The following is a 24,391-nucleotide window of genomic DNA, read 5'->3' on the forward strand; positions in this document are numbered from 1 at the left end:
ATCGAGACCATCCTGGCTAACATGGTGAAACCCCGTCTCTACTAAAAAAAATACAAAAACCTAGCCAGGTGAGGTGGCGGGCGCCTGTAGTCCCAGCTACTCGGGAGGCTGAGGCAGGAGAATGGCGTAAACCTGGGAGGCGGAGCTTGCAGTGAGCTGAGATCCGGCCACTGCACTCCCGCCTGGATGACAGAGCCAGACTCCGTCTCAAAAAAAAAAAAAAAAAAAAAAGAAATTATGAGTATGAATTTTGGGAACTGATATATGTCCATACTAAAATGAAATCTTCACAATTTATGTTCCTCTGCTGTGGCTCCAGCCGGTTCCTCCGTTCAGGGTCCCTGACTTCCCGCAACAATCCACAAACACACAATGAGCCCTCTCCCGCACACTCCGTGGGACCTAAGCTGTCATGGCATGGTACCATTTTGGGAAAGAAGCCACTGCCAAAGTACATCCTGCCCCAGGATCTAATGGCCCCTATATCTCCAATATCCCTGGGGCCCTGCGGTCATTCCACCATGCCCATACAGAAGACTGAGTGCCAATATCCCAGCCAGACCTAGCAGTAGAGCCATGACTCCAGCACTAAAGTCCACATACCACTCTGTGATCCAAGAAGGAGATAGTCCAGCACAGTAAGGAGGTCACACTCAGGAGTGAGGGAGCCAATGTGTATGCCCAGCCACCTGGTACCCACTGCTGCCAGCAACCCTATCCCCTCCAGTGATGAGGCTGCCTTATGCATGGGCACCCCTAGAGACCAAAGATCAGCCCACCTAGAGGCTGTCACCACTGAAGACCCTGCTCCCTCCAGCAGCAGAGCTACCATGTACCTCAAAAAGTCCCCAGGGACCAAGGACCTGCCCACTTAGCACCCACTGCTGCCAGCAACCCTGCCCCATCCAGTAGTGGAGATATAGCATGTGTATATGTCCCCCAAGGACTGAGGACTGGTTTACCTAGCACACACCACCTCTGCTAATCCCACCCCCTCCAGAGGTAGAGACATCACATGCTGTGTTCCTCAGGGACTAGTGCCCACCACAGCTGGCAATGGCACTCCTGTAATCAGTAAAGCTGTTGTTCCAGGTAAGCACCCTCCCATAATCCGAGAACTGACCACCAGTGGACACTTACCACCAGCAAAACTACACTATTGCCTCCACAAATGTCCAGTCCATGCCACTGTGGCACTCAAATACTGCTGATGCTGTCAAAAATCACACAGAGACTACATAACTGTTATTGCTTCTCAGCCTTTTGTCTAAGATCGAGTGTGGAGACTACACTACTGCACCCACTCAGAACCAAAGCCAAAGCACCTTACACAATCAACACTATAGGTCACAACTACAGGAAAAAAGTCTTTCCCAATCAAAGCTACTCCATGAAATTGGGAGAGGTGACTGTTTCACCAGATGCACAGATATCAACCTAGGAACACAAGAAACATAAGAAAACAAGGAAACACAACATTACCAAAGGAACACAATAATTCTCCAATAACACATTGCCCAAAATGAAAGCTATCAGATGCCTAAAAAGGAACTGAAACTAATGAGCCTAAGGAATCTCAGCAAGATACAGGATAAATACAGACAATTAAATGAAATCAAGTGAACATTAACACTCTGAATGAGAAATTCAACAAAGAAATACATATTTTTTTTTTAAAGAACCAAACAGAAATCTTGAAGCTAAAAAATTCCACAAATGAAATAAAAAGTACAATAGAGAGCTTCAACAACAAACTAGAAAAAGAAGAAGAAAATAATTTCTGAACTTGGAGACAGGTCTTTTGAAATAACTCAGTCAGACTAAAAAAAGAAAAAAGGATTCAAAAAGAATAAAGAAAGCCTACGGTACTTACAGGACACCATTAAGCAAACAAATATTCACATTCTGAATGTTTAAGAAGGAAATGAGATGAAAAAGGAATAGAAAACCTATTTGATGAAATAATCACTGAAACCTTTCTAAGACTTTGGAGAAATATGGACACTTATATCCAGGACACTAAAAAATCTTCAAATACAGTCAACTCAAAAAGGTCCTCTCTGAAGCACATTATAATCAAACTGTCAAAAGTCAAACACAAGGAGAGAATTTTTAAAACAGCAAGAAAAAAATGTCAAGTCACATGTATGAAAATCCCCATTAAACTAACAGCATTTTTCTCAGCAGAAACCTTACAGGCCAGGAGAGAATGGGATGACATATTCAAAGTGCTGTAAGAAAAAAACTGCCAAGTAAGAATATCAAACCAAATAAAACTATCCTTCAGAAATGCAGAAGAAATAAAATTTTCCCCAAACTAAAACTGAGGAAATTCATTACCACTAGACCATCCTTACGAGAAATACTTAAAGGAGTCCTACACCTGGAAGCAAAAGGATGATAGCTACCATCATGAAAACACAAAAGTACAAAACTAACTGGTTGAAAAGATACACAAATGAGAAAGAAAAATAAATCAAACCTTATCACTGCAAAGATAAATGATTAGAGGAAGAAAAAAACAAAGAATTTCAAAACAACCAGAAAACAATTAACAATATGACAGGAAAAAATATCATATTTTAATAATAACCTTGAATGTAAATAGATTAAATTTCCCAATTAAATAATATAGACTGGCTGAATGGATTAAAAAAACAAGACCCAGGCCAGGCACAGTGGCTCATGCCTGTAATCCCAGCACTTTGGGAGGCTGAGGCGGGAGGATCACTTAAAGTCAGGAGACCAGCTTGGCCAACATGGTGAAACCTGTCCCTACCAAAAATATAAAAATTAGCTGGGCATGGTGGTAGGCATCTGTAGTCCCAGGTACTCAGGAGGCCAAGGCAGGAAAATCACTTGAACCCAGCAGGTAGAGGTTGCAGTGAGCCAAGATTGTGCCACTGCACTCCAGCCTGAGAGATGGAGCAAGACTCCATCTCCAAAAAAAACCCCAAACAAACCAAGCACCAACTGTATGCTGCCTATAAGAAACTCACTTCACTTGTAAAGACACACATAGACTGAAAGTGAAAAAATATAAAAAAGAAATCTCAATGAAATTTCTGCAAGAAAACATTGGAGAAACACTCCAGGACATTAATCTGGGCAAAAATTTCTTGAGTAATACGTCACAAGCACAAGCAACCAAAGCAAAAATGAACAAATGGGATCACATCAAGTTAAAAAGCTTCTGCACAGCAAAGGAAACAATCATCAAAGTGAAGAGACAACACAAAGAGTGGGAGAAAATATTAGAAAACTAGCCACATAACAAGAAGTTAATAACCAGAACATATAAGGAGCTCAAACACTTCTATAGGGGAAAAAAATCTAATAATCTGATCAAGAAATGAGCAAAAGGTCTGGGTGCAGTGGCTCACGCCTGTAATCTCAGCACTTTGGGAGGCCGAGGCAGGATGATCACCTGAGGTCAGAAGTTCGAGACCAGCCTGACCAACACGGAGAAACCCTGTCTCTACTAAAAGTACAAAATTAGCCGGCTTGGTGGCACATACCTGTAATCCCAACTACTCGGGAGGCTGAGGCAGAAGAATCACTTCAACCTGGAAGGCAGAGTTTGCGGTGAGCTGAGATCATGCCATTGCACTCTATCCTGGGCAACAAGAGCAAAACTCCATCTCAGAAAAAAAAAAAAAAAAAAAGAAAAAAGAAATGAGCAAAAGGTCTGACTCGACATTTCTCAAAACAAGACATACAAATGGCAAACAGCATGTGAAAAAGTGCTCAACATCATTAATTATCAGAGAAATGCAAATCAAAACTACAATGAGATATTATCTCACCCCCAGTTAAAATGGCTTTTATCCAAAAGTCAGGCAATAACAAACGCTAGCAAGGATGAAGAGAAGGGAGAACCCTCGTATACTGTTGGTAAGAAGGCACATTTGTACAACCTTTATGGAGAATCATTTAGCAATCTCAAAAAACTAAAAATAGAGCTACCATATGATCCAGCAATCCCACTGCTGGGTATATATCCAAAAGAAGAGAAATCAGAATATGAAAGAGACATTTGCACTCCCATGTTTGTTGCAGCACTGTTCACAATAGCCAAGATTTGGAAGTAACCTAAGTGTCCATCAACAGATGAATGGATAAAGAAAATGTGATACTTACACACAATGAAGTACTATACAGCCAAAAAAAAAAACAAAAACAAAAAAACAAAACCCAGAATCCTGTCATTTGCAACAACATAGGTGGAACTGGAGGTCGTTATATTAAGTGAAACAAGCTAGGCACAGAAAGACAAACATCACATGTTCCCACTTACTTGTGGGATCTAAAAAAGCAATCGAACTCATGGATATAGAGAATAGAAGAATGGTTACCAGAAACCAGGAAGGGTAGTTGGGGGTGGGGGGAGGTAGAGATGGCTAATGAGTACAAAAAAAAATTAGAAAGAATGAATAAGACAGTCAGTATTTGATAGCACAATGGGGGGGCTATAGTTAATAATACTTTAATTGTACATTTAAAAATAATTAAAAGAGGATAATTAGATTGCTTGTAATAAAAAGGATAAACACAAAACAAAAAGGATAACTGCTTGAGGAGATGGATACCCAATTTTTCATGATGTGATTACCATGCATTGCATGCTTGTACCAAAAGATCTCATATATCCCATAAATGAATACACCTACTATGTACCTACAAAAGTTAAAAATAAAAATAATTTTTAAATGCCAAATGTAAATGCAAACAGAAACCAAAAACAAGCAAGAGCTTTTTACTTTAAGTCAAAAACTGTAAAAAGAGAAAAAGAGTGTCATTATATAATAATAAAGGGATCAATTCAGTAAAAGGGTATAACAATTTTAAATATATATACCCTCAGATATACAAAGCAAATATCATTAGATCTAAAGGGAAGACAGACTCCAATACAATTAAGTTGGGGATTTCAATACCTCATTCTCAGCTTTGACCAGATAATGTAGACAGAAAATCAACAAAGAAACATCAGATTTAAACGGCAATATAGACCAAATGGACCTAACAGACATTTACAGAACATTTTATCTAACAGCTGCAGAATACACATTCTTCTCATCAGCATATAGAACATCCTCCAAGATAGACCATATGTTAGCCCTAAAAACAAGTCTCAACACATTTTTAAAAATCAAAACCATATCAAGCATCTTTTCTGACTACAATGAAATAAAACTAGAAATCAATAATAACAGAAACTTCGGAAACTGTGCAAACACATAGAAAGTAAATAACATGTTCCTGAATGATAAATATGTCAGTGAAGAAATTAAGAAGGACGTTTAAAAATTTATTGAAACAAATGAAAATAGAAACACAACATACCAAAACCAATGGGACACATCAAAAGCATTACTAAGAGGAATGTTTATGACAATAAATGCCTACATCAAAAAAGCAGAAAGATTAAAAATAAACAAACTAATGATGCACGTCAGGGAACTACAGAAACAAGAACCAACAAAACTCAAAATTAGCATAAGGAAATAAATAATAAAGATGAGAGCAGAAATAATGAAATTGAGACAAAAAATACAAACCAACAAAACAAAAAGTTTTTTGAAAAGATAAAATCAACAAACCACTAACTAGACTAATTTAAATAAAAGAGAGCAACAACCCAAATAAATAAAATCAGAAATGAAAAAAACAACTGTTACCACAGGAATACAAATGATCATTAAAGACTATTATGAAACAACTATATGCCAACTAGATGAAAAGCCTGGAGGAAATGAATTCCTGGACACATGCAACCTACCAAAATTGAATTGGGAAGAAATAGAAAACCTGAACAAATCAATAGCAAGTAATGAGATTGAGGGAGAAATAAAAAGTCTCCCAACCAAGAAAAGCCTAGGACCAATGGCTTCACTGCTGAATTGCACCAGGCATTTAAATAACTAATACCAATTCCTCTCAAATTATTCCAAAAAATTAAAGGGGAAGGAATTCTTCCAAACTCATTCTACAACCCCAACATTACCCTAATGCCAAAACCAGGCAAAAACACAACCAAAAAAAGAAAGCTACAGGCCAATATCCCTGATGAACATAGATGTAAAAATTCTCAACAAAATATTAGCAAACCAGATCCAACAACATATCAAAAGGATTACACACAATGATCAAGTGGGATTTATTCCAGGAATGCAAGGATGATTCAACATATGCAAATCAATAAACAAAAGATACATCACATCAACAGAATCAAGGACAAAAACCAAATGATCATCTTAATCAATGCAGAAAAGGCATTTGATAAAATTCAACATCCTTTCATGATAAAAATTCTCGAAAAAGTAAGTACAAAAAGAACATACCTCAACACAATAAAGGCCATATATGACAAACCCACAGTTAATATCATCTTAAACAGGAGAAAGTTGAAAATTTTTCCTCTAAAAACTGGAAAAAGACAAAGATACCCACTTTCACCACTCTTACTCAACTTAGTATGGAGAATACTAGCCAGAGCATTTAGGCAAGATTAAAGAATAAAGGTCATCCAAGCTGGAAAGAAAATGTCAAATTGTCACTATTTGCAGATGATATGATCTTATATACCGAAAACTTAAAGACTTCATCAAAAAATTCTCAGAACTGATGAACAAATTCATAAAATTGTAGTATATAAAATCAATATACAAAAATCAGTAGAGGCCAGGCACAGTGGCTCACTCCTGTAATCCCAACACTTTCGGGGGCCTAAGCAGGAGGAACACTTGAGGCCAAGAGTTCAAAATCAGCTTAGTCAACATGGCAAAACCCTGTCTGTACTAAAAATACAAAAATTAGCTGGGCGTGGTGGCATGGGCCTGTAATCTCAGCTACTCAGAAAGCTGGGGCATGAGAATCACTTGAATCTGGGAAGTGGAGGTTGCAGTGAGCCGAGATCATGCCCCTGTACTCCAGCCTGGACAACAGAGTGAGGCTGTGTCGCAAAAAGAAAGGGAGGGAGGGAGGGAGGGAGGGAGGGAGGAAGGAAGGAGGGAAGGAAGGAAGGAAGGAAGGAAGGAAGGAAGGAAGGAAGGAAGGAAGGAAGGAAGGAAGGAAGAGAGGGAGGGAGGGAGGGAGGGAGGGAGGGAGGGAGGGAGGGAGGGAGGGAGGGAGGGAAGGAAATTATAAAACTCTGATGAAATAAATTGAAGAGGATATATACAAAAATGGAAAGACATCAATGTTCATATATTAAATTAATATTGTTAAAATGACCAAGCTACCCGAAGTGATCTACAGATTAAATGCAATCCCTATTAAAATACCAATGACATTCTTCATAGAAATAGAAAAAATAATCCTAAAATTCATATGGAACTACAAACAACCCCAAATAGCCAAAGCAATCCTGAGCAAAAAGAACAAAGTTGGAGGCATCACACTAACCTCAAAATATACTATACAAAGCTATAGTAAACAAAACAGCATAGTACTGGCATTAGAAAAGACACACTGACCAATGGAACAGAATAGAGAACCCAGAAATAAATCCATGTATTTATAGCAAACTAATTGTTTTTTTGAAACAGGGTCTTGCACTGTCACCCAGACTGAAGTGCAATGATGTGATCTCTGCTCACTGCAATCTCAACCTCCTAGGCTCAAGCAATCCTCCCACTCGAGTAGCTAGGACTCTCGAGTAGCTAGGACTACAGGTGTGCACCACCATCCCCGGTTAATTTTTGCTTTTTTTGATAAAGACTGGGTTTTGCCATGTTGCCCTGTTTGGTCTCGAACTCCTGGGCTCAAGCAATCCACCTACCTCAGCCTCCCAAAATTGTGGGATTATAGTTGTGAGCCATTGCACCCAGTCCCCCACCACCCCCCAACCCTTTTTTTTTTTTAAGACTGGATCTTGCTGTGTTTCCCAGGCTGGAGTGCAGTGACCACTCACAATCATAGTATACTGCAGGCCTCAAACTCCTGGGCTTAAGCAATCCTCCTATATCAGCCTTCAAGTAGCTGGGACTACAGGCATGTACCACCATGCCTGGCAATTAACTGATTTTTAACAAAGGCCCTATAACATATTGGGAAAAGAACAGTCTCTTCAATAAATGGTGCTGGGAAAACTGACTACCCATATGAAAAGGAAAGAAACTAGACTCCCTATGTCCCACTTTATACAAAAATCAATGCGAAATGGATTAAAAACCTAAATATAAAACCCAAAACTATGAAACTGCTAAAAGATAATACAGGAGAAATGCTTCAGGACATTGGCCTGGGCAAAGATTTTATGGATAAGCCCTCAAAAGCACAGGCAACGAAACCAAATATAGGCAAATTGGATTATATCAAACTAAAAAGCTTCTGCACAGAAAAGGAAACAATCAATAGAGGAATGAGACAGCCTACAGAATGAGAGAAAATATTTGCAAAGTGTTCATCCAACCAGGAATTCATATCCAGGAAGTACAAAAAACTCAAACAACTCAATAGCAAAAAAAACCCCAATAATTTTTAAATGGGCAAATGATCTGAATACACAATTCTCAAAAGAAGACATATAAATGGTCAACAAATACATGAAAAAAATGCTCAACATCACTAATCATCAGGGAAATACAGATCAAAACCACGATGAGATATCATCTCACTCCAGTTAGAATGGCTATTATGAAAAAGACAAAAACAAATGCAGAGGGTGAGGGTGCAGAGAAAAGGGAATTCATACACTATTGATAGGAATGTAAATTAGTTCAACCGTTATGGAAGACAGTGTGTAGATTTCTCAAAAAACTAAAACTACAACTACCATATGATCCAGCAATCCTACTACTACCCAAAGAACAGGAAATCAGTATGTCAAAGAGATATCTGTGCTCGCATAGTTACTGCGGCACTATTCACAGCCCCCAAGATATGGAGTCAACCTAAGTGTCCATCAAAAGAAGAATGGATAAAGAAAATGTAGTACATATACACAATGAAATACTATTCAGTCATAAAAAAGAATAAAATGTTGTCATTTGCAGCAACATGGATAGCACTGGAGGTCATTATCTTAAGTGAAATAAGTCAGGCACAGAAAGATAAATACTGCATGTTCCCAACAATATGTGAAAGATAAATAAGTTGATCTCAGAGAAGTAGAGAACAGAATAGTGGTAACTAGTGGCTGAGAAGGGTAAAGGAGAGGATTATATAGAGAGAGGTTGGTTAACACATATAAAATTACAGGTAGGCAAAAGGAATAATTTTTGGTGTTCTATATCGCTGAAGGGTGACTATGGTTAACAATAACTTATTCTATATTTTCCAATAGCTATAAGAGTGGATATTGAATTTTCCCAAAGCAATTATTACAGATTGTATACAGGTATCAAAATATCACACTGTACCCCATATATATACAATTATTATGTGTCAATTAAAAAATACATCCACAAATTTATTGACACTTCATAAAAAAAGGAGTCATCTGGCCGGGCGCAGTGGCTCAAGCCTGTAATCCCAGCACTTTGGGAGGCCGAGACAGGCAGATCACAAGGTCAGGAGATCGAGACCATCCTGGCTAACACGGTGAAACTCCGTCTCTATTAAAAAGTACAAAAAACTAGCTGGGCGAGGTGGCGGGCACCTGTAGTCCCAGCTACTTGGGAGGCTGAGGCAGGAGAATGGCATAAACCCGGGAGGCGGAGCTTGCAGTGAGCTGAGATCCGGCCACTGCACTCCACTGCACTCCAGCCTGGGTGACAGAGCGAGACTCCGCCTCAAAAAAAACAAAAACAAAAAAAAAACACCGACGGCCTTAGTAACTAAGTTCTAATGAATTGACTGTGGCTTAAAGTGATACTGCATGACTTCCACTGTGAGTTAGAAAAAGCATTATAGCTTCCAACCAGATTTTTCTTCTTTTGGATGCTCATCCTTGGAACTCAGCATATTGTGAGGAACCAAACAGTGCTGTGGAAAGATCATGAATAGGTGTTCTAGCCACAGCTTCAGTTAAGGACTAGGTCAACACCAGTATCAGTCACCGGACATGTAAGAAAAGGGGTCTTCAGATGATTCCAGCCTCAATCTTGTAGCTGCCCCTGCTGATGTGAAGTGCATAGTGGAACAGAGACAATCTGTTCCCACCAAGCTCTGCATAAATTACAGATTTGGAAGTAAAGTAAGTGTTGCAACTGTTTTAAACCATTACATTTTGCGGGCGGTTAAACAGCAATAGATAAAAGGAACAGGAAAAAAGAGTGCTGAATATTGGACACTAGTTCAGAGCATATACTGCATCCTACAGGACAGTATCAAAAAGGGTTATCTCCCAGAAGGCACCATAACTAAGTCTTCAATATGTCTTCAATAAGACAAGATACTCCTCAGTGATTGAGTACACAATTAGGCCAATAAATTCTATGGGCAATAGCCCATTGCATTACTTCTTTCATTGTAGAGTGAATTTTTTGGTCGAAAGCAAAAAGCGTTAGAGAAAATGATAGTGTCTAAAGCACTAATTCCCTAGATGGTGGTGTCAGTGGAAGTACAGTAAGCAGGGGAAGCAAATCTCAATCTAGAATAAATATATTTCAGAGAGAACAAATAAGAACTCCCTCAATGATGGGAGAGGGCCAATGGCCAATGGAATGGACTTGCCTACATGTGGCTGGCTGATCCTCTTAGAGCATGGGGTATTGGTCACTGCTTCTGAACACCCAGCAGTGGCTTGGTGATCTGAACACTCAGCAGTGTTCAGTGACCTGAACACCCAGCAGTGGCTTAGTGATCCCATGCATAGCTCCAATCCTGCTGCCATTGCCATTGTCATTGCCATTTATTTCATGATTCCACTGAGCAGGCAGTAAGGCTGAGTTTCATCACAAAGCAGTTCATTTCATCCATATGATTCTTAAGGTTTATTCTGAGAGGCCCATCACTATATCCCTTCTGGAGTCTTCTGTCACTAGTTCCCCAATCTTGCTCTTTCCATGTCTTTGACAAACTGGCCAAAAAATTATCCTCTGACCCTGAATTGACCATTTCTCCTTTCAGCCAAAGTGAACATCAAAACATACTGGTGAAAATTCTGCCCACTGAAAGAACTTCACTACTTTAATATTCTTCAGGTCCAAAGCAGGTCTACAACATAACAATCAATTTTTGGCAAGTACCGGCATATTGTCCAGAGCAACATACCTGTATGGTACTTTGCACATCATAGGTGCTCGATGGACACTTAAACAATTTTTAAAATATAGACCACATTTTTTCCCTCGCTATATTTCAACAGCTTCCCATTGGTCTAAGAGACCCTGCTGGGTATGGACTCTGCATACTCCTTTCACTTCCTGTACTCTGAGCCTTGACCCTCAGTTCCTGTAATGTTCCATGCTCTCTCCTGCTACAAGATCTTTGCTCAGACTGTTCCCTCTCCTTGACTAGTTAACTCTTGACTCAAGATACTTCCTGTCTTACAATCATCTTTCTTCAGAGTACTTATTTCTGTATTAATTCCTGTCTCATCCTGGGACTCTAAGTTCTATGACTATGTGCACTCACCACTGATTCCCCAACACCTAATATAGTGCCTGGCACATATGAGGTACTATTTAATATTTTGTTAAATGAATGAATACATGAATCAGTGAATGAGTGAGCCTGTAATGATGCAGTAATTTACTTCTAAGTTATCACTGCCAGTTTTGCTTAAGCAGCTTTCTGCCCTCACAATTTTTACTCCTCTAATTCACATTTCTTTATTAATTTAAGAACAAGTATTTGTCAAGACAACTTTTCTAAGCATTACTTATATACTAGCACTATGCAACAGAAATTTGTGACCACAGATGTAATTTGAAATATTCTAATATCCATATGACAAAATTTAATAATAAATTTTATTTAGCCTAATATGCCCCCAAACATCATTTCAACATGAAATCAATACAAAAAATTATTAATGAGATATTTTACATTCTTTTCTTCAAACTAGTCTTTGAAATTTGGGGGTAGTTTACAATTACGTATCTAAACTGGAACTAGCTATATTTCAAGTGCTCAAGAGCCACAGATGACTAGCAGATACAACATCAAATCCCACAGTGTAGTTCTATAGGATTCACTTTCACTAGAGAGGGCCTGATCACCCTCAGCTCCTATAATTAGTGTCAGTGAAAACCACACTTTCACCCAGAAGGACCTAACTGTTCTAGTATAAGAGATGATTTAAACTAGAACTGGGTTTTCAGTTCAGGGTTTGGAACTGAGTTGTCTCTGGGAACAATTTTAGCTGATGTACCGTTTTCACCTTCCTGTAACATCTTTTTGTCTTCTTTTTTTTTTTTTTTTTGAACTTTTAAGTTCAGGGATACAAGTGCAGGTTTGTTATATAGGTGAACTTGTGTCATGGGGGTTTGTTGTACAGACTATTTTGTCACCCAGGTATTTTTTTTTTTTTTTTTTTTTTTTTTTTGAGACGGAGTCTCGCTCTGTCCCCCAGGCTGGAGTGCAGTGGCCGGATCTCAGCTCACTGCAAGCTCCACCTCCCAGGTTCACGCCATTCTCCTGCCTCAGCCTCCTGAGTAGCTGGGACTACAGGCGCCCGCCACCGCTCCCCGCTAATTTTTGTATTTTTTTAGTAGAGACGGGGTTTCACGTGTTAGCCAGGATGGTCTCGATCTCCTGACCTCGTGATCCGCCCGTCTCGGCCTCCCAAAGTGCTGGGATTACAGGCTTGAGCCACCGTGCCTGGCCTGTCACCCAGGTATTAAGCCTAGTACCCGTTAGTTATTTTTCCTGATCCTCACCCTCCTCCAACCCTCCACCCTCCAAAAGGCCCCAGTGTGTGTTGTCCCCCTCTTTGTGTCCATGCGTTCTCATCATTTGGCTCCTACTTACGAGAACACGCGGTATTTGGTTTCCTGTTCCTTTGTTAGTTTGCTTAAGGAAACGGCCTCCAGTTCCATCATGTCCCTGCAAAGGACATGATCTCGTTCTTTTTCATGGCCCCACTTTTTATCCTTTTAATTTAAATGGATTATTTGCTCTTCCCGAAGATGGAGGCAACCTCCTTTGCAAGGACTTCTATTCTTCCCCCTTTGAGGCCAAGATACAATTCTCCGCATTTTTAGGTACTTAATAGTAAATCACTTGGTTCCCCTGCTTGTCTAGGAAGGGTTAGGAGATCGTCCAGCGCCATGTCTTGCACTGTTAATTCTTTCAGTGCTTTCATTTCGCTTGGACCTCTCGGGGAGGGCCTGGAAAAGAGAGCAAGCCAGGGTCTAGGGCCACATAGAAGTGGATTTGGATTGCTCACTCAGCCCTGAAAAGTGGCTCTCTCCCCATCAGTATTATACTTGCACAATGATTTTGTTTTTAGGTGCATCTACCTCACCACGTGACTACCGGCCATACAGCAACGAACACCACCTAGGAAACACATATCCTGTCTACCTTCAGACCCGCCACTGATCCTTGGCCAAAGGGAAAAGGGCAGAACATCCGCCCGGTCTGAGCCACCTCCGGAAGTGACGTCGGAGTGTCAACATGCAAGATGGCGGCCCATCACCGGCAGAACACAGCAGGGCGGAGGAAAGTGCAGGTATGGAAGCCCGGTTCCTCGGCCTTCCGGACGCGGCTGGCAGCTCCGGGCCCACTCCAGCTAGAAGGTGTCCGGGGCCACGGCCGGCCGGGGTAGCGGCATGGGGCGAACGGGGCGGGGCGCGGCCGGCCTTGAGGGGTGGGGCCGCGGCGCTAACGGCTTGAGGAAGGGGCGGGGGTCGGCCTGCGTGGCCCTTGGGGCCCAGGCCCGGGACCCTCGCGGGCGGCGTTCTGAGCCCGGGATTGCTGGTCGCCGCTTTTCTGTAGGAATGGACTTGCGGGGTCGGGATAGGCTAGTTCCCCGCCCACTTGCCTCCCTCTTCCCCTGCCTTTCTTCGAAGCGCTCTGCCCTCGCTGCGTCTGAGCGGAGGCCTCCAGGGGTTTCCCGGGAGGGTGGGCGTTGGAGGAGTGAGCGGCCTGTGCGGGGGCGTGGCGAGGCGGCGGAGCATCGACGGCCCTGCGGGGTTTCTGCTGAGGATTCCGCACTTGGGAGCCCCCAGCCTTCTCTTATGTTGGAGCTGTCCCCTGGGTAGGTGGAAGTGACATGAGAATGTGCGTGGGGAAATTATAATTTTAATTGGGAATTTAAGTTCGTCTTCACCATTTCTTCACCTTCAGTGTGCATCGCTGAATCTTTATTGTTTGTATAATTTATTGTCCATGTGGTAAAGAGTTGTCTAATCTTACTGTGTGTGTCTTGTGCCTTGTGCCTTTGTGAATTCACTTTTGTTTGGGGTTACGCTTAAGAGTTATTGCCACTTCGGGGAACATCACACACCGTGGCCTGTCGGGGTCTGGGGGAGGGATAGCATTAGGAGAAATACCTAATGTAAATGAGTTGATGGGTGCAGCAAATCAGCATGGCACATGTATACCTGTGTAACAAACCTGCACGTTATGCACATATATCCTAGAACTTAAAGTATAATAATAATAAAAAAAGTTATTGCCATTTAATATTTTCCGTGATGCAGGGAATAAAAGCCCTCTTACAGGTGTTTGCCTGCAGGTGTATTGTATGTGGTAGTGGCAGTTTGGTGCATTTATTCTTTAAACATTTACCTAGCACTTAAGAGTGGCCCCCAGAGGGGAAAAGGGATTGAAAGGTTGTAGGAATAATTTACACCTAGGCTTTCTTTATAAAACACAGCATTATGTGGAGTTCTGCAGGTTGAAATCAAGTGTCAGATGAAGGTGGTTAGATAAAGGGGTCCTTCAGTAAGGTAATCCCAGCAGAAGGTGGTAGGTTATAAAGTCTTCTGAGTAGTTCACATCTTGGTTTTATTGATCTCATTGATCAGCACAGTGTCTTAAGCACTCACTGTATGTTTGTTGAAATGAGTGAAATTAATGAGTCTAAACTCACTCTGTTAGGTGAGTTTTTCAGTGCATTAGTGATAGGATTTCAGTATCACCAGCATCCAAGGCAGGTAGTGAGAATGTCTCCTCTGGATGGAAATATAACTCAAAATTGTAACCTGATTGTATTACAAGTCTATAACACTATATGGTGGTATACTTCTCAGGGGAATAAGGGTAGTTCATCAGGCCTTTCAGTTTATTGCATTAAGACTTAAAAGTCCTGGCCGGGCGCCGTGGCTCAAGCCTGTAATCCCAGCACTTTGGGAGGCCGAGACGGGCGGATCACGAGGTCAGGAGATCGAGACCATCCTGGCGAACACGGTGAATCCCCGTCTCTACTAAAAAAATACAAAAAACTAGCCGGGCGAGGTGGCGGGCGCCTGTAGTCCCAGCTACACAGGAGGCTGAGGCAGGAGAATGGCGTAAACCCAGGAGGCGGAGCTTGCAGTGAGCTGAGATCCGGCCACTGCGCTCCAGCCCCGGCGACAGAGCGAGACTCCGTCTCAAAAAAAAAAAAAAAGACTTAAAAGTCCTATTACTGCAGTGTGTTCCCTGCTTGCTTCCTTCCCAGGCCTACCCACTCCCAAAATGCATGCAATAAAGTATATATATTTTAAAAAGACTTACAAGGCAATTGTACTAGTATGGGATGAAGAAAATGTAAATTAACTGCAGCAGGTTTGGAAAACCAATGTTTTAATAGGCTGAATGTGAGCCAGTGCATGTAGAATGAGACAGGTGATGGATAATGCCACTTTTCACTGGTCAGAATAAAAAATTAGAGTTTGCTCTTCCGCACTTAGGACCGTGTTCTTCATAGGTAGCAATCAGATTGGTGAACTGACTTGAAATTATTTCCTATGAAGAACTTTTGAAAGAGCTGTCTGAGATTAACCTGCTGAAGAGAAGATTCAGGTAGCTTTCAGAATTTGTCCCCAAGGTATAGAAGCAGCCTGAGAAGCCACAGGGATTGATTTCATCTGAACCATCATTGTCTATGAGGTGTTATTTAAACTAATGAGTGTTCATTGTAAAAATCCCAGCAAACAAAAGTATAGATTAGAATTGCCCTCCATGCTTCCGAGAAAGCTGCTGTGGGCAATGTCATGTTTTAATCCTAGACCAGAGTTTATCAACCTGAGCATTCTTGAAATTTTCGTCTGGATAATTCTTGGCTGTGTCTGAGGGAGGGAGCTGTCTTATGCATCACAGGTTCTTTAGCATCATCCCTGGCTTCTACCAACTAGATGTGGTAGCATCTCCCTGGTTGTGACAACTAAAAATGTCTCCAGACGTTTTCAGATGTCCCCTCGAGGGCAAAACTGCTGCTGGTTGAGAACCACTGTTCTGTACCTCTTCCTGCTTGTGTACCTGACTTAACGTGATTTTTTTTTGCTATAAGTGGAGCCATAGTATTCACTGTTTTGTGTCTTGCTTTGTCAAATTCTTAAACAAACACTCCCTTTAGCCCAGAATTCCTTATCTAAAAATATATTCTACAAATTTGCATATGCATATATCTGTCCCTACTTATGCAAGGGTGTTGTGTGAAGCCATTCTTGAATTGCTATAAAGAAATACCTGAGACTGGCTCATTTATAAAGAAAAGAGGCATAATTGGCTCACAGTTCTATAGGCTTTACAGGAAGTATGGTGCTGGGATCTGCTCGTCTTCCAGGGAGGCCTCAGAGAGAGAGAGAGAGAGAGTCAGAAAAGCAGGTCAACATGGCATATTCCCATTTCCACAAAGGAAATACGCGTTTTAAAAGTCTGTAAGGGTAATAGCAGTGATTATCCCTTTGGGAATAGATTGTGTGATTATAGATAAGACAGGACATGGGATATCTTTTAGTTTGAAGTATACATAACTTTGTATTTTTGAACTTTTTACCACAGTATTTGCTCTTATACATCAAAAAGAAAACTTCTCATTTTGGAAAAAGCATATATGGGTACTTGCAGTAAAATATACTTTGTCTCCTGACTGTCTCAGACCAAGGGATAGTAGCCCTGAGCTCCTTGTCAAGTTGTAGGCCAAGACAAACCCTTGAGACTTAAAATATTGCTAAATAATCAGTGGAGGCCGGGCGTGGTGTCTCACGCTTGTAATCCCAGCACTTTGGGAAGCCAAGGTGGACAGATCACTTGAGGTCAGGAGTTCGAGACTAGCCTGGCCAATATGGAGAAGTGCCGTCTCTATTAAAAATACAAAAATTAGCTGGCATGGTGGTGCTTACCTGTAATCCCAGCTACTCGGGAGGCTGAGGCAAGGGAATCGTTTGAACCCAGGAGGCGGAGGTTACAGTTGGCTGAGATTGTACCACTGTACTCCAGCCTGGGGGACAGAGCAAGGCTCCATCTCAAAAATAAAATAAAATGATTACTTAAAGAAAATCAGTGGAGATGAGTCCAAACATACTGCATATTAATTATCGACATAATTTTAAATGAGTCCATGTCCTACCATCTTCAGCTTCTAAGAAAACTGGAGATATGAGGGGAGAGGGATGGATTTGTGACTGTGAGAAACATAATCAAATATGTGAATTCAGATACATGATGCAGCGTTTTCTCTGGTAACCAAGATATCAAAGCAAGTCTTTCTCATCCTTGGCAGTCCCTTAGTGTTACGATTTTCCAACAACCTGAGTCTATTGATTGGCTCTCTCTGCCTCCATTTTTCCTCCTGTTATGGCCTCTTCCTTCACTGCTTCATAGTGTTTGGGGAGAAGCTAGAAAGGTTTAGTTACTCTGGTAGGCGGAGTGAGCTCTCCCCAAAACGTTCATGCTCTAATCCCTTGCAAATATGCTACATGATCATGTTACATGCTATGTTACATGATCACGTAACATGTTAATCCGTTGCAAATATGTTATGTCACATGATAAAGGGGATTTTGTGAATGTAATGAGGTTACAGACTTGAAAATAAGGGATTATCCTCGTGGGCCCATTCTAATCGTTCTAATCATATGAGCCCTTTAAAACAGAGGACTTTCTCTAGCTGGAGGCGGAAGCAGGGAGATGTGGTGACAGAAATTTGAGTTGTAAGAAGGACCCAACCCTCTGTTGCTGGAGAGGACCACTGGAAAGCATGAGAAGGAATGCAGGCAGCCTTTAGGAGCAAAGATGGGCCCTTGGCTGACAGTCAGCAAGGAAACAAAACAGAGACCTCAGGGCCTACAACCGCAAGAAACTGAATTTGACCAGCAACCTAAATGAGCCTGGAAGCAGACTCTTTCTAGAGCCTTGAGTAAGGAACACAGATCTGCTGACCCTTGTCAGTTTTGGCCTTGTGAGATCTTATGCAGGGGACTCATTTCAGCCGTTTGGACTTCTGACCTTCATAATTGAAATAATAAATGGGGTTATTTAAAAGCCACTAAATTTGTGGTAATTTGTTACGTCGGTAATAGAAAATCAATGTGATTACTTTCAAATAAAATGATGAACAAGGAAAGATACGTTTATTTCTTGATTGTGTGTACCCTCTGGCACACTACCAATGACTCTAGGATTATTTAAGTGTGAAAGGCAGAAACATCACATGAAGTACAGTGGATTATGATCACTATTTTTTGTTTGTTTGTTTGTGGTCCCAGATAATTGGACTACATTAATGGTTGGCGAAATTAAACAATGCTTACTGAGCCAGCTGCAAATGCTCCACTGTAACTTAACTGGATACTTGCTGCTGGGAACTATTCTATTATTTTTCTCCCTGTTAGAGTCCCTTTGATTGACTCTTTCAAAATGTGTATTTTCTACTGAAGGCCAAACTTCCCATTCCTTTGCAAAACTCATATAATACCCTGCTCCCATTTTTTAAAGCAAATCAAGATGTTTGGATATGAATCCTCATCTTCTCTGCCTTAGCTTATACTCTTGACTATCTAAATGAAGTTCTCCCATGACTTTGTACACTCAGTTATTGCTTCTGTCTCTAGTACCTTCTACTTTTATCTTTTACTCCCATCTCTTCTGCCTGAAAAAGCTTGCCTGTATCTTGGGGAAAAAAAAATACTTCACTTAACTTGCTGTCACTTCTAGTTATGCTCTTTCCCCAGCTAAATGCCAAGAGGACTTTCGTGCTGACTACCACATCCTCAGCATTTAGAATAGTGCCTGGCAACAAGTGGGTGCCTAGTCAATATTCGTTGAAAGAATTAAATCCATTTTCTTCTATTTTTCTGTAGCCAGACATTTTAAATTTTTTCTCTGTACTTTAATGGATGCAGTAACAAGTTTTTAAGGTGACATGTCTTGAAACATATCAGTGTATATAGTTTTCATTCTTTGATGACCACACAGAATGGATGTACCGTAATTTAGCCATTTCCTTATTGAAGATATTGCTTTGATTTTTTTCCACCATACTATAATTTGCTTTGAAAAAACCTCCAGAGTTATAAAATAGTAAAGGAAGTGTTACGAAAATAAATGAAAGGACAAAGATAGATAATACAGAATGCATAAGATGAGGGATCAGTTTGAAAGTTCCAGTATCTGACTCATTTGAGTTCAAGAAAAAGCAAAGCAAACAGATGATTATTAATAATGAATACAAGAAAATTTCCCAGCGCTTAAGTGCCACAAATTTCTAGATTGAAAGGGCTTTCTAAATGCACAGCAAAACTAATGATAGAAAAAACAAACAAGGAAATGTCACAACACCGAGGAAAAAGAAAAGATCCTAAAAGCTTAGGGAAGGAGATGATGAGGGAGTGGAGAAAAGAATGAAAATAGGATCCCTTTAAAGCTGTATGAAACAGAATGGCATTGAAATCAGTGGCAACATTGGATGCTAGAGGAACTTACAGCAATGCTTTCAAGAGCTGAGAGAATTGCTAAATCAAGTGTAAATGTGGAGGAAAGACCTTTTCAGGCATGCAGGGACTAAGTTGCCACCCGTGTGCCTTTTCTTATATTACTTTCTTAAGGTATTGGGGATGTACTTCAGCAAAACTGTGGAGTGAACAAAGAAAGGAGGAGGCATTAGAATTCAAGAAACAATGGCTGTAACCCAGAAAAGCAGTAAAGGAAAACACCAAAGGTGACAGCTGTGCCAGCAGATCTAGAGGACAGTCAGCCTAGATTGTAGTGAGAAGAAGGAGGGTTTGGAGGGGGAAGCCTTCTGAGAAAATAAAGGGGTGGGGGTGAGTTCTGTGGCACAACAATTAAAGAAAATTGAAGTTAAAGTGAAGAAAACCATTGAAGAAGGAAAGATTAAAACTCTAGGGAAAACAAAAAGGTCTTTGAGGAAGCAAATGTATTCATAATATAGTACTTAGTAGATAGCCTTACAGTCACAACAATATAGCACTGATTGTTTTGTTCAATTAAAAATAGGGATGTATCTATATTAGAAGAGTAGAGGGAGGAGATATTGAGGGTAATTCCAGAGCTACATCCTAATCTACAGTAGCATGAGTAAATTGATAATGTCTAAAATGGATGAGCCAAAAAGTTATAAGATAAGCACAATATTTAGAGAAATGCAGTTAACTATCCAGTAGCAACAACTGAGTTGCAATTAGTTACCTTTAGGGATGAAGACTAGCTGTGGGAGTCTTATCCAGACAGTAAAGAGACTGTTTTTCATTACAGTCATTACGATTTGATTTTCTAAATACAGGCAAGAATTACTTGGATAACAAATGATCAAATTTTAAAAACTAAGTAATATATGTTCTTTGTAAAACATTCAGACCTCATAAAAGAGACATGAATGAGTGGAAAATCACCATAATCCCATCATTCAGAAATAACTGCTGGTTATTTTATTATTTTTTTTTTTTGAGACATTGTCTCACTCTGTCTTCAGGCTAGAGTGCAGTGGCACAATCTCGGCTTACTGCAACCTCTGCCTCCTGGGTTCAAGCGATTCTTCTGCCTCAGCCTCCTGAGTAGCTGGGACTACAGGTGCGCACCACCACACCCGTCTAATTTTTGTATTTTTAGTAGAGACAGGGTTTCACCATGTTGGCCAGAATGGTTTCAATCTCCTGACCTTGTGATCTGCCCGCCTTGGCCTCCCAAAGCTGGGATTACAGGCGTGAGCCACTGCAGCTGGCCCCTGGTTATTTTTATATATGTGTAGTCTTCAAAACTTGTGTATTCTGAAATGTTTAATATTTTGAAACATTTTTATAATAATGACTATTGTACATTGCTGTGTTGGACCACACATATTTCACTAAAAATATATCATGGCTTTCCTCCCATGTTTATTAGTCTAGACCTCCATCAACTCTTTCTTATTCTTTAGAGACAGGGGTCTCATACTGTTGCCCAGGCTGTAGTACAGTGGTGCCATCATAGCTCACTGCAACCTCAAGCTCCTGGGCTCAAGCAGTCCTCCCACCTCAGCCTCCTAAAGCACAGAGATTACAGGCATGAGCCACCACAGCTGGCCTACATCAACATTTTAAGTGATTGAATAGTACTGTGTTTTACAGATGTGCATGCTAGAATTTATCCAACTAGGATACTTCTAATTCTTTTACATTTTAAAGCGCATATCTTTAGGAAATATCATTGAAGAGGCTGGCCCAGACTGGTTTTGACAGTAATTACTTTCCACCTAGAATGAGAATTCTGACCTTCAGGTTATTCTTTCACTCTTGCCTTAATCAGTCAGATAATCTCCCAGAAGTCTGGATGTTAAGATTTAGATATGCTGCAGTCTCCGTTAAAGGAAATGTGAGCTAGGTAAGCAGCCCTGGGACCCCAGAGAAAGAGAGATTGAGAGAGACTGAAGTTGACATTGAAACTAAATTGGTGCCTAGTGGCTTTGGAAAGCCAATTCATGCAATGATACTTATGTCTTTTATATGCCAGACACTATGATGGGGACACAGTGGTGGAAGGAACAAGGCAGACAAGTCTCTTGCCTTCTTGGAGCTATTATTCTAATGGAGAAGATACACCAAAAAATATGAATGTGGCCGGGCGTGGTGGCTCACACTTGTAATCCCAGCACTTTGGGAGTCCAAGGTGGGTGGATCACAAGGTCAGGAGGTCAAGACCAGCCTGGCCAAGATGGCGAAACCCTGTCTCTACAGAAAATACAAAAATTAGCTGGGCACCGTAGCAGATGCCTATAATCTCAGTTAGTTGGGAGGCTGAGTCAGGGGAATTGCTTGAACCTGGGCAGCAGAGGTTGCAGTGAGCCAAGATCGCACCACTGTACTCCAGCCTGGGCGATACAGTGAGACTCCGTCTCAAAAATAATAATAATAATAATTAAAAAAAAGAATAAAGAATGTGGTAAGAACTGTTAAATAAGTAGGGTAAGTGATAGGGTCATAACCCTGAGGAGAATGAGATCAGGAAAGGCCTTTCCAAGGAGACCTTTTTCCTAAGATCTGAAGAGTAAGGGTGAGTTAGACAAGATGAAAGCTGGAGAAAGAGTATTGCTATAGGGATTCGAGGGGTGGTGAATCTTCATGACACTGGCAACAGTAAATGAGAAGGTGCTGGGATGGGAAAGAGCTTGATGTGTTTACGGAACAGAAAGGAGTTTGGAGTGACTGTCATAAAAGAAGCTGGGGGCAGTCAGTTTGAAATGAGTGTGAGGATGTGGGGTTAGAACTAAGCATTTGAGGAGTTTGAACTTTAAATTTTGTGAAAAACCCTTTGGAAAGTTTCAGCAGAGAAGTGTCATGATTTGATTTTTTAAATGCCTCTTATAAATGATGACTGTATTTCCTGACCTGTGGCTCTGTTAAGATATCTTGTATTCTTGTGTTGAAGTCTCCTTTAAAATACAGACAAACAAACAAACAAAAAAGCTGATTTGAGTAGATCTCAGTTACAGTTAATTGCATCCAAAAGACTTGGTTAAAACAACATCCTTGTAGCAATTTGTGTCTGCAGCCCTGGCCCTTTTTAAAGGACAAATTTCTGGAAATTGAATTTTAAAGAACATTTCAAAGAGTTTAAAACTTTTGTCAGAAAGTGTTTATTTATCCTCAGGGGAAACAAAAATGGCAGTTATTTTTAAAATTTTCCTGTATTATAGGTAAAATAATCTCATATTAATTATGTCTTTGATTATTTATGTGGTTTTTGGCCATTTCTTTTTTTAAAAGTTCCTTTTTGTAACTTTGTTCCTCTTTCTGTTAGAAAATTTGACTTTTTCTTATAAGGAATCTTGTTAAGAGTAAACTTTCTTTCATATTTATTTCATTATTCTCTTAGTCTTGCTCATGTTACTTTTTGACATTCAGAAGGTTTAAGAAAATAACATTGTGATAAAATTCACATACCATAAAGTGCACCCTTTCAAAATGTACAATTCAGTGACTTTTTTGTATATTCAGAAAGTTGTTTATTGGTCACTTAACTCCAGAATGTTTAATTACTCTATGTTCATTAGCAATCACTCCCCATTTTTTAGTTTTTCCTCCTTCAGTCCCCTGGCAATTACTAATCTACTTTCTCTGTGGATTTGTCTATCCTAGACATTATATATAAATAGAGTTATAAGATATGTGGCCTGTTGTAAAATATGTGGCTAATTTCACTTAGCATATTTTCAAGGTTCATCCATGTTGTAGCATGTGTCAGTACAGTATATATATGTGTGTGTATATATATGTGTGTGTATATATGTGTATATATAGTGTGTATAGATATTTGTGTATATATATTTTGTTTGTTTTGTCAGTGTGTTTTGTTTTGTTTTGTCAGTTGATGGATATTTGGGTTGTTTGTTTTGTCAGTTGATGGATATTTGGGTTGTTTCTACTTTTGTGGCATTATTGTGAATGGCACAATGCCGTGAACATTCTTGTGCATAGAAAAGGTTTTGACTTGTATTAGGCCAGATCACCATTGTTCTTTTCCTTCGTAAAGATTACCATCTTTCTTGGCATGTTGGAAGAGTTTTCTCTGCCAAGGGACTATGTAAATATTCACCTGTCTTTCAAAATTTATTTTTATGCTGGCCAGGTGCAGTGGCTCACGCCTGTAATCTCAGCACTTTGGGAGGCTGAGGCGGGTGGACCACTTGAGGCCAGGAGTTCAAGACCAGCCTGGCCAACATGGTGAAACCACTATCTCTACTAAAAATGTAAAAATCAGCTGGGCACGGTGGCGCATGCCTGTAATCCCAGCTACTCAGGAGGCTGAGGCATTGCTTGAACCTGGGAGGTAAAGGATGTAGTAAGCTAAGATCGGGCCACTGCACTCCAGCCTGGGTGACAGAGCGAGATTCTCTCAAAAAATAAATACAGAAATCATTTTTATGGTTATTAAATTTCAGTCTTTAATTCATAGAAAAGTTCATTTTTGGTTTAAGATGTGGAGAAAGGATATAATTGTTCCTAAAGGAATCACTATAGTTACTTTAGATAATTTTTTTATTATTATACTTTAAGTTCTAGGGTACATGTGCACAACATGCAGGTTTGTTACATAGATATACATGTGCCATGTTGGTTTGTTACACCTATCAACTCGT

General features: G+C 40.3%; 1 protein-coding gene and 1 long non-coding RNA gene across 6 annotated transcripts in view; one reads left to right on the forward strand and one right to left on the reverse strand.

Moving 5' to 3' along the window:
* LOC105480216 (uncharacterized) overlaps nucleotides 1-13,464 on the reverse strand; it is a 34,750-nt gene extending 21,286 nt beyond the window's left edge. Inside the window, exons 1-2 of one of the 2 annotated variants that reach the window (XR_011619977.1) lie at nucleotides 13,353-13,464; nucleotides 12,862-12,936 (exon numbers count right to left, since the gene is read on the reverse strand). This is a non-coding gene — a long non-coding RNA (uncharacterized lncRNA). Of the gene's footprint in view, nucleotides 1-12,861 lie in introns of both variants that reach the window. The other variant, XR_986346.2, reaches the window with a different exon arrangement.
* LOC105480219 (WD repeat domain 48) overlaps nucleotides 13,440-24,391 on the forward strand; it is a 46,825-nt gene continuing 35,873 nt past the window's right edge. The window contains exon 1 of one of the 4 annotated variants that reach the window (XM_024792438.2): nucleotides 13,440-13,564. In XM_024792438.2, the coding sequence (XP_024648206.1) occupies nucleotides 13,517-13,564 (48 nt within the window). In that variant the 5' untranslated portion in view covers nucleotides 13,440-13,516. Of the gene's footprint in view, nucleotides 13,565-13,783; nucleotides 14,093-24,391 lie in introns of those variants that run through there. The other 3 variants (XM_011738788.2, XM_071091464.1, XM_071091463.1) reach the window with 3 other exon arrangements.

Source organism: Macaca nemestrina, chromosome 2 (genome assembly GCF_043159975.1).
Source record: "Macaca nemestrina isolate mMacNem1 chromosome 2, mMacNem.hap1, whole genome shotgun sequence".
Taxonomy (NCBI): domain Eukaryota; kingdom Metazoa; phylum Chordata; class Mammalia; order Primates; family Cercopithecidae; genus Macaca; species Macaca nemestrina.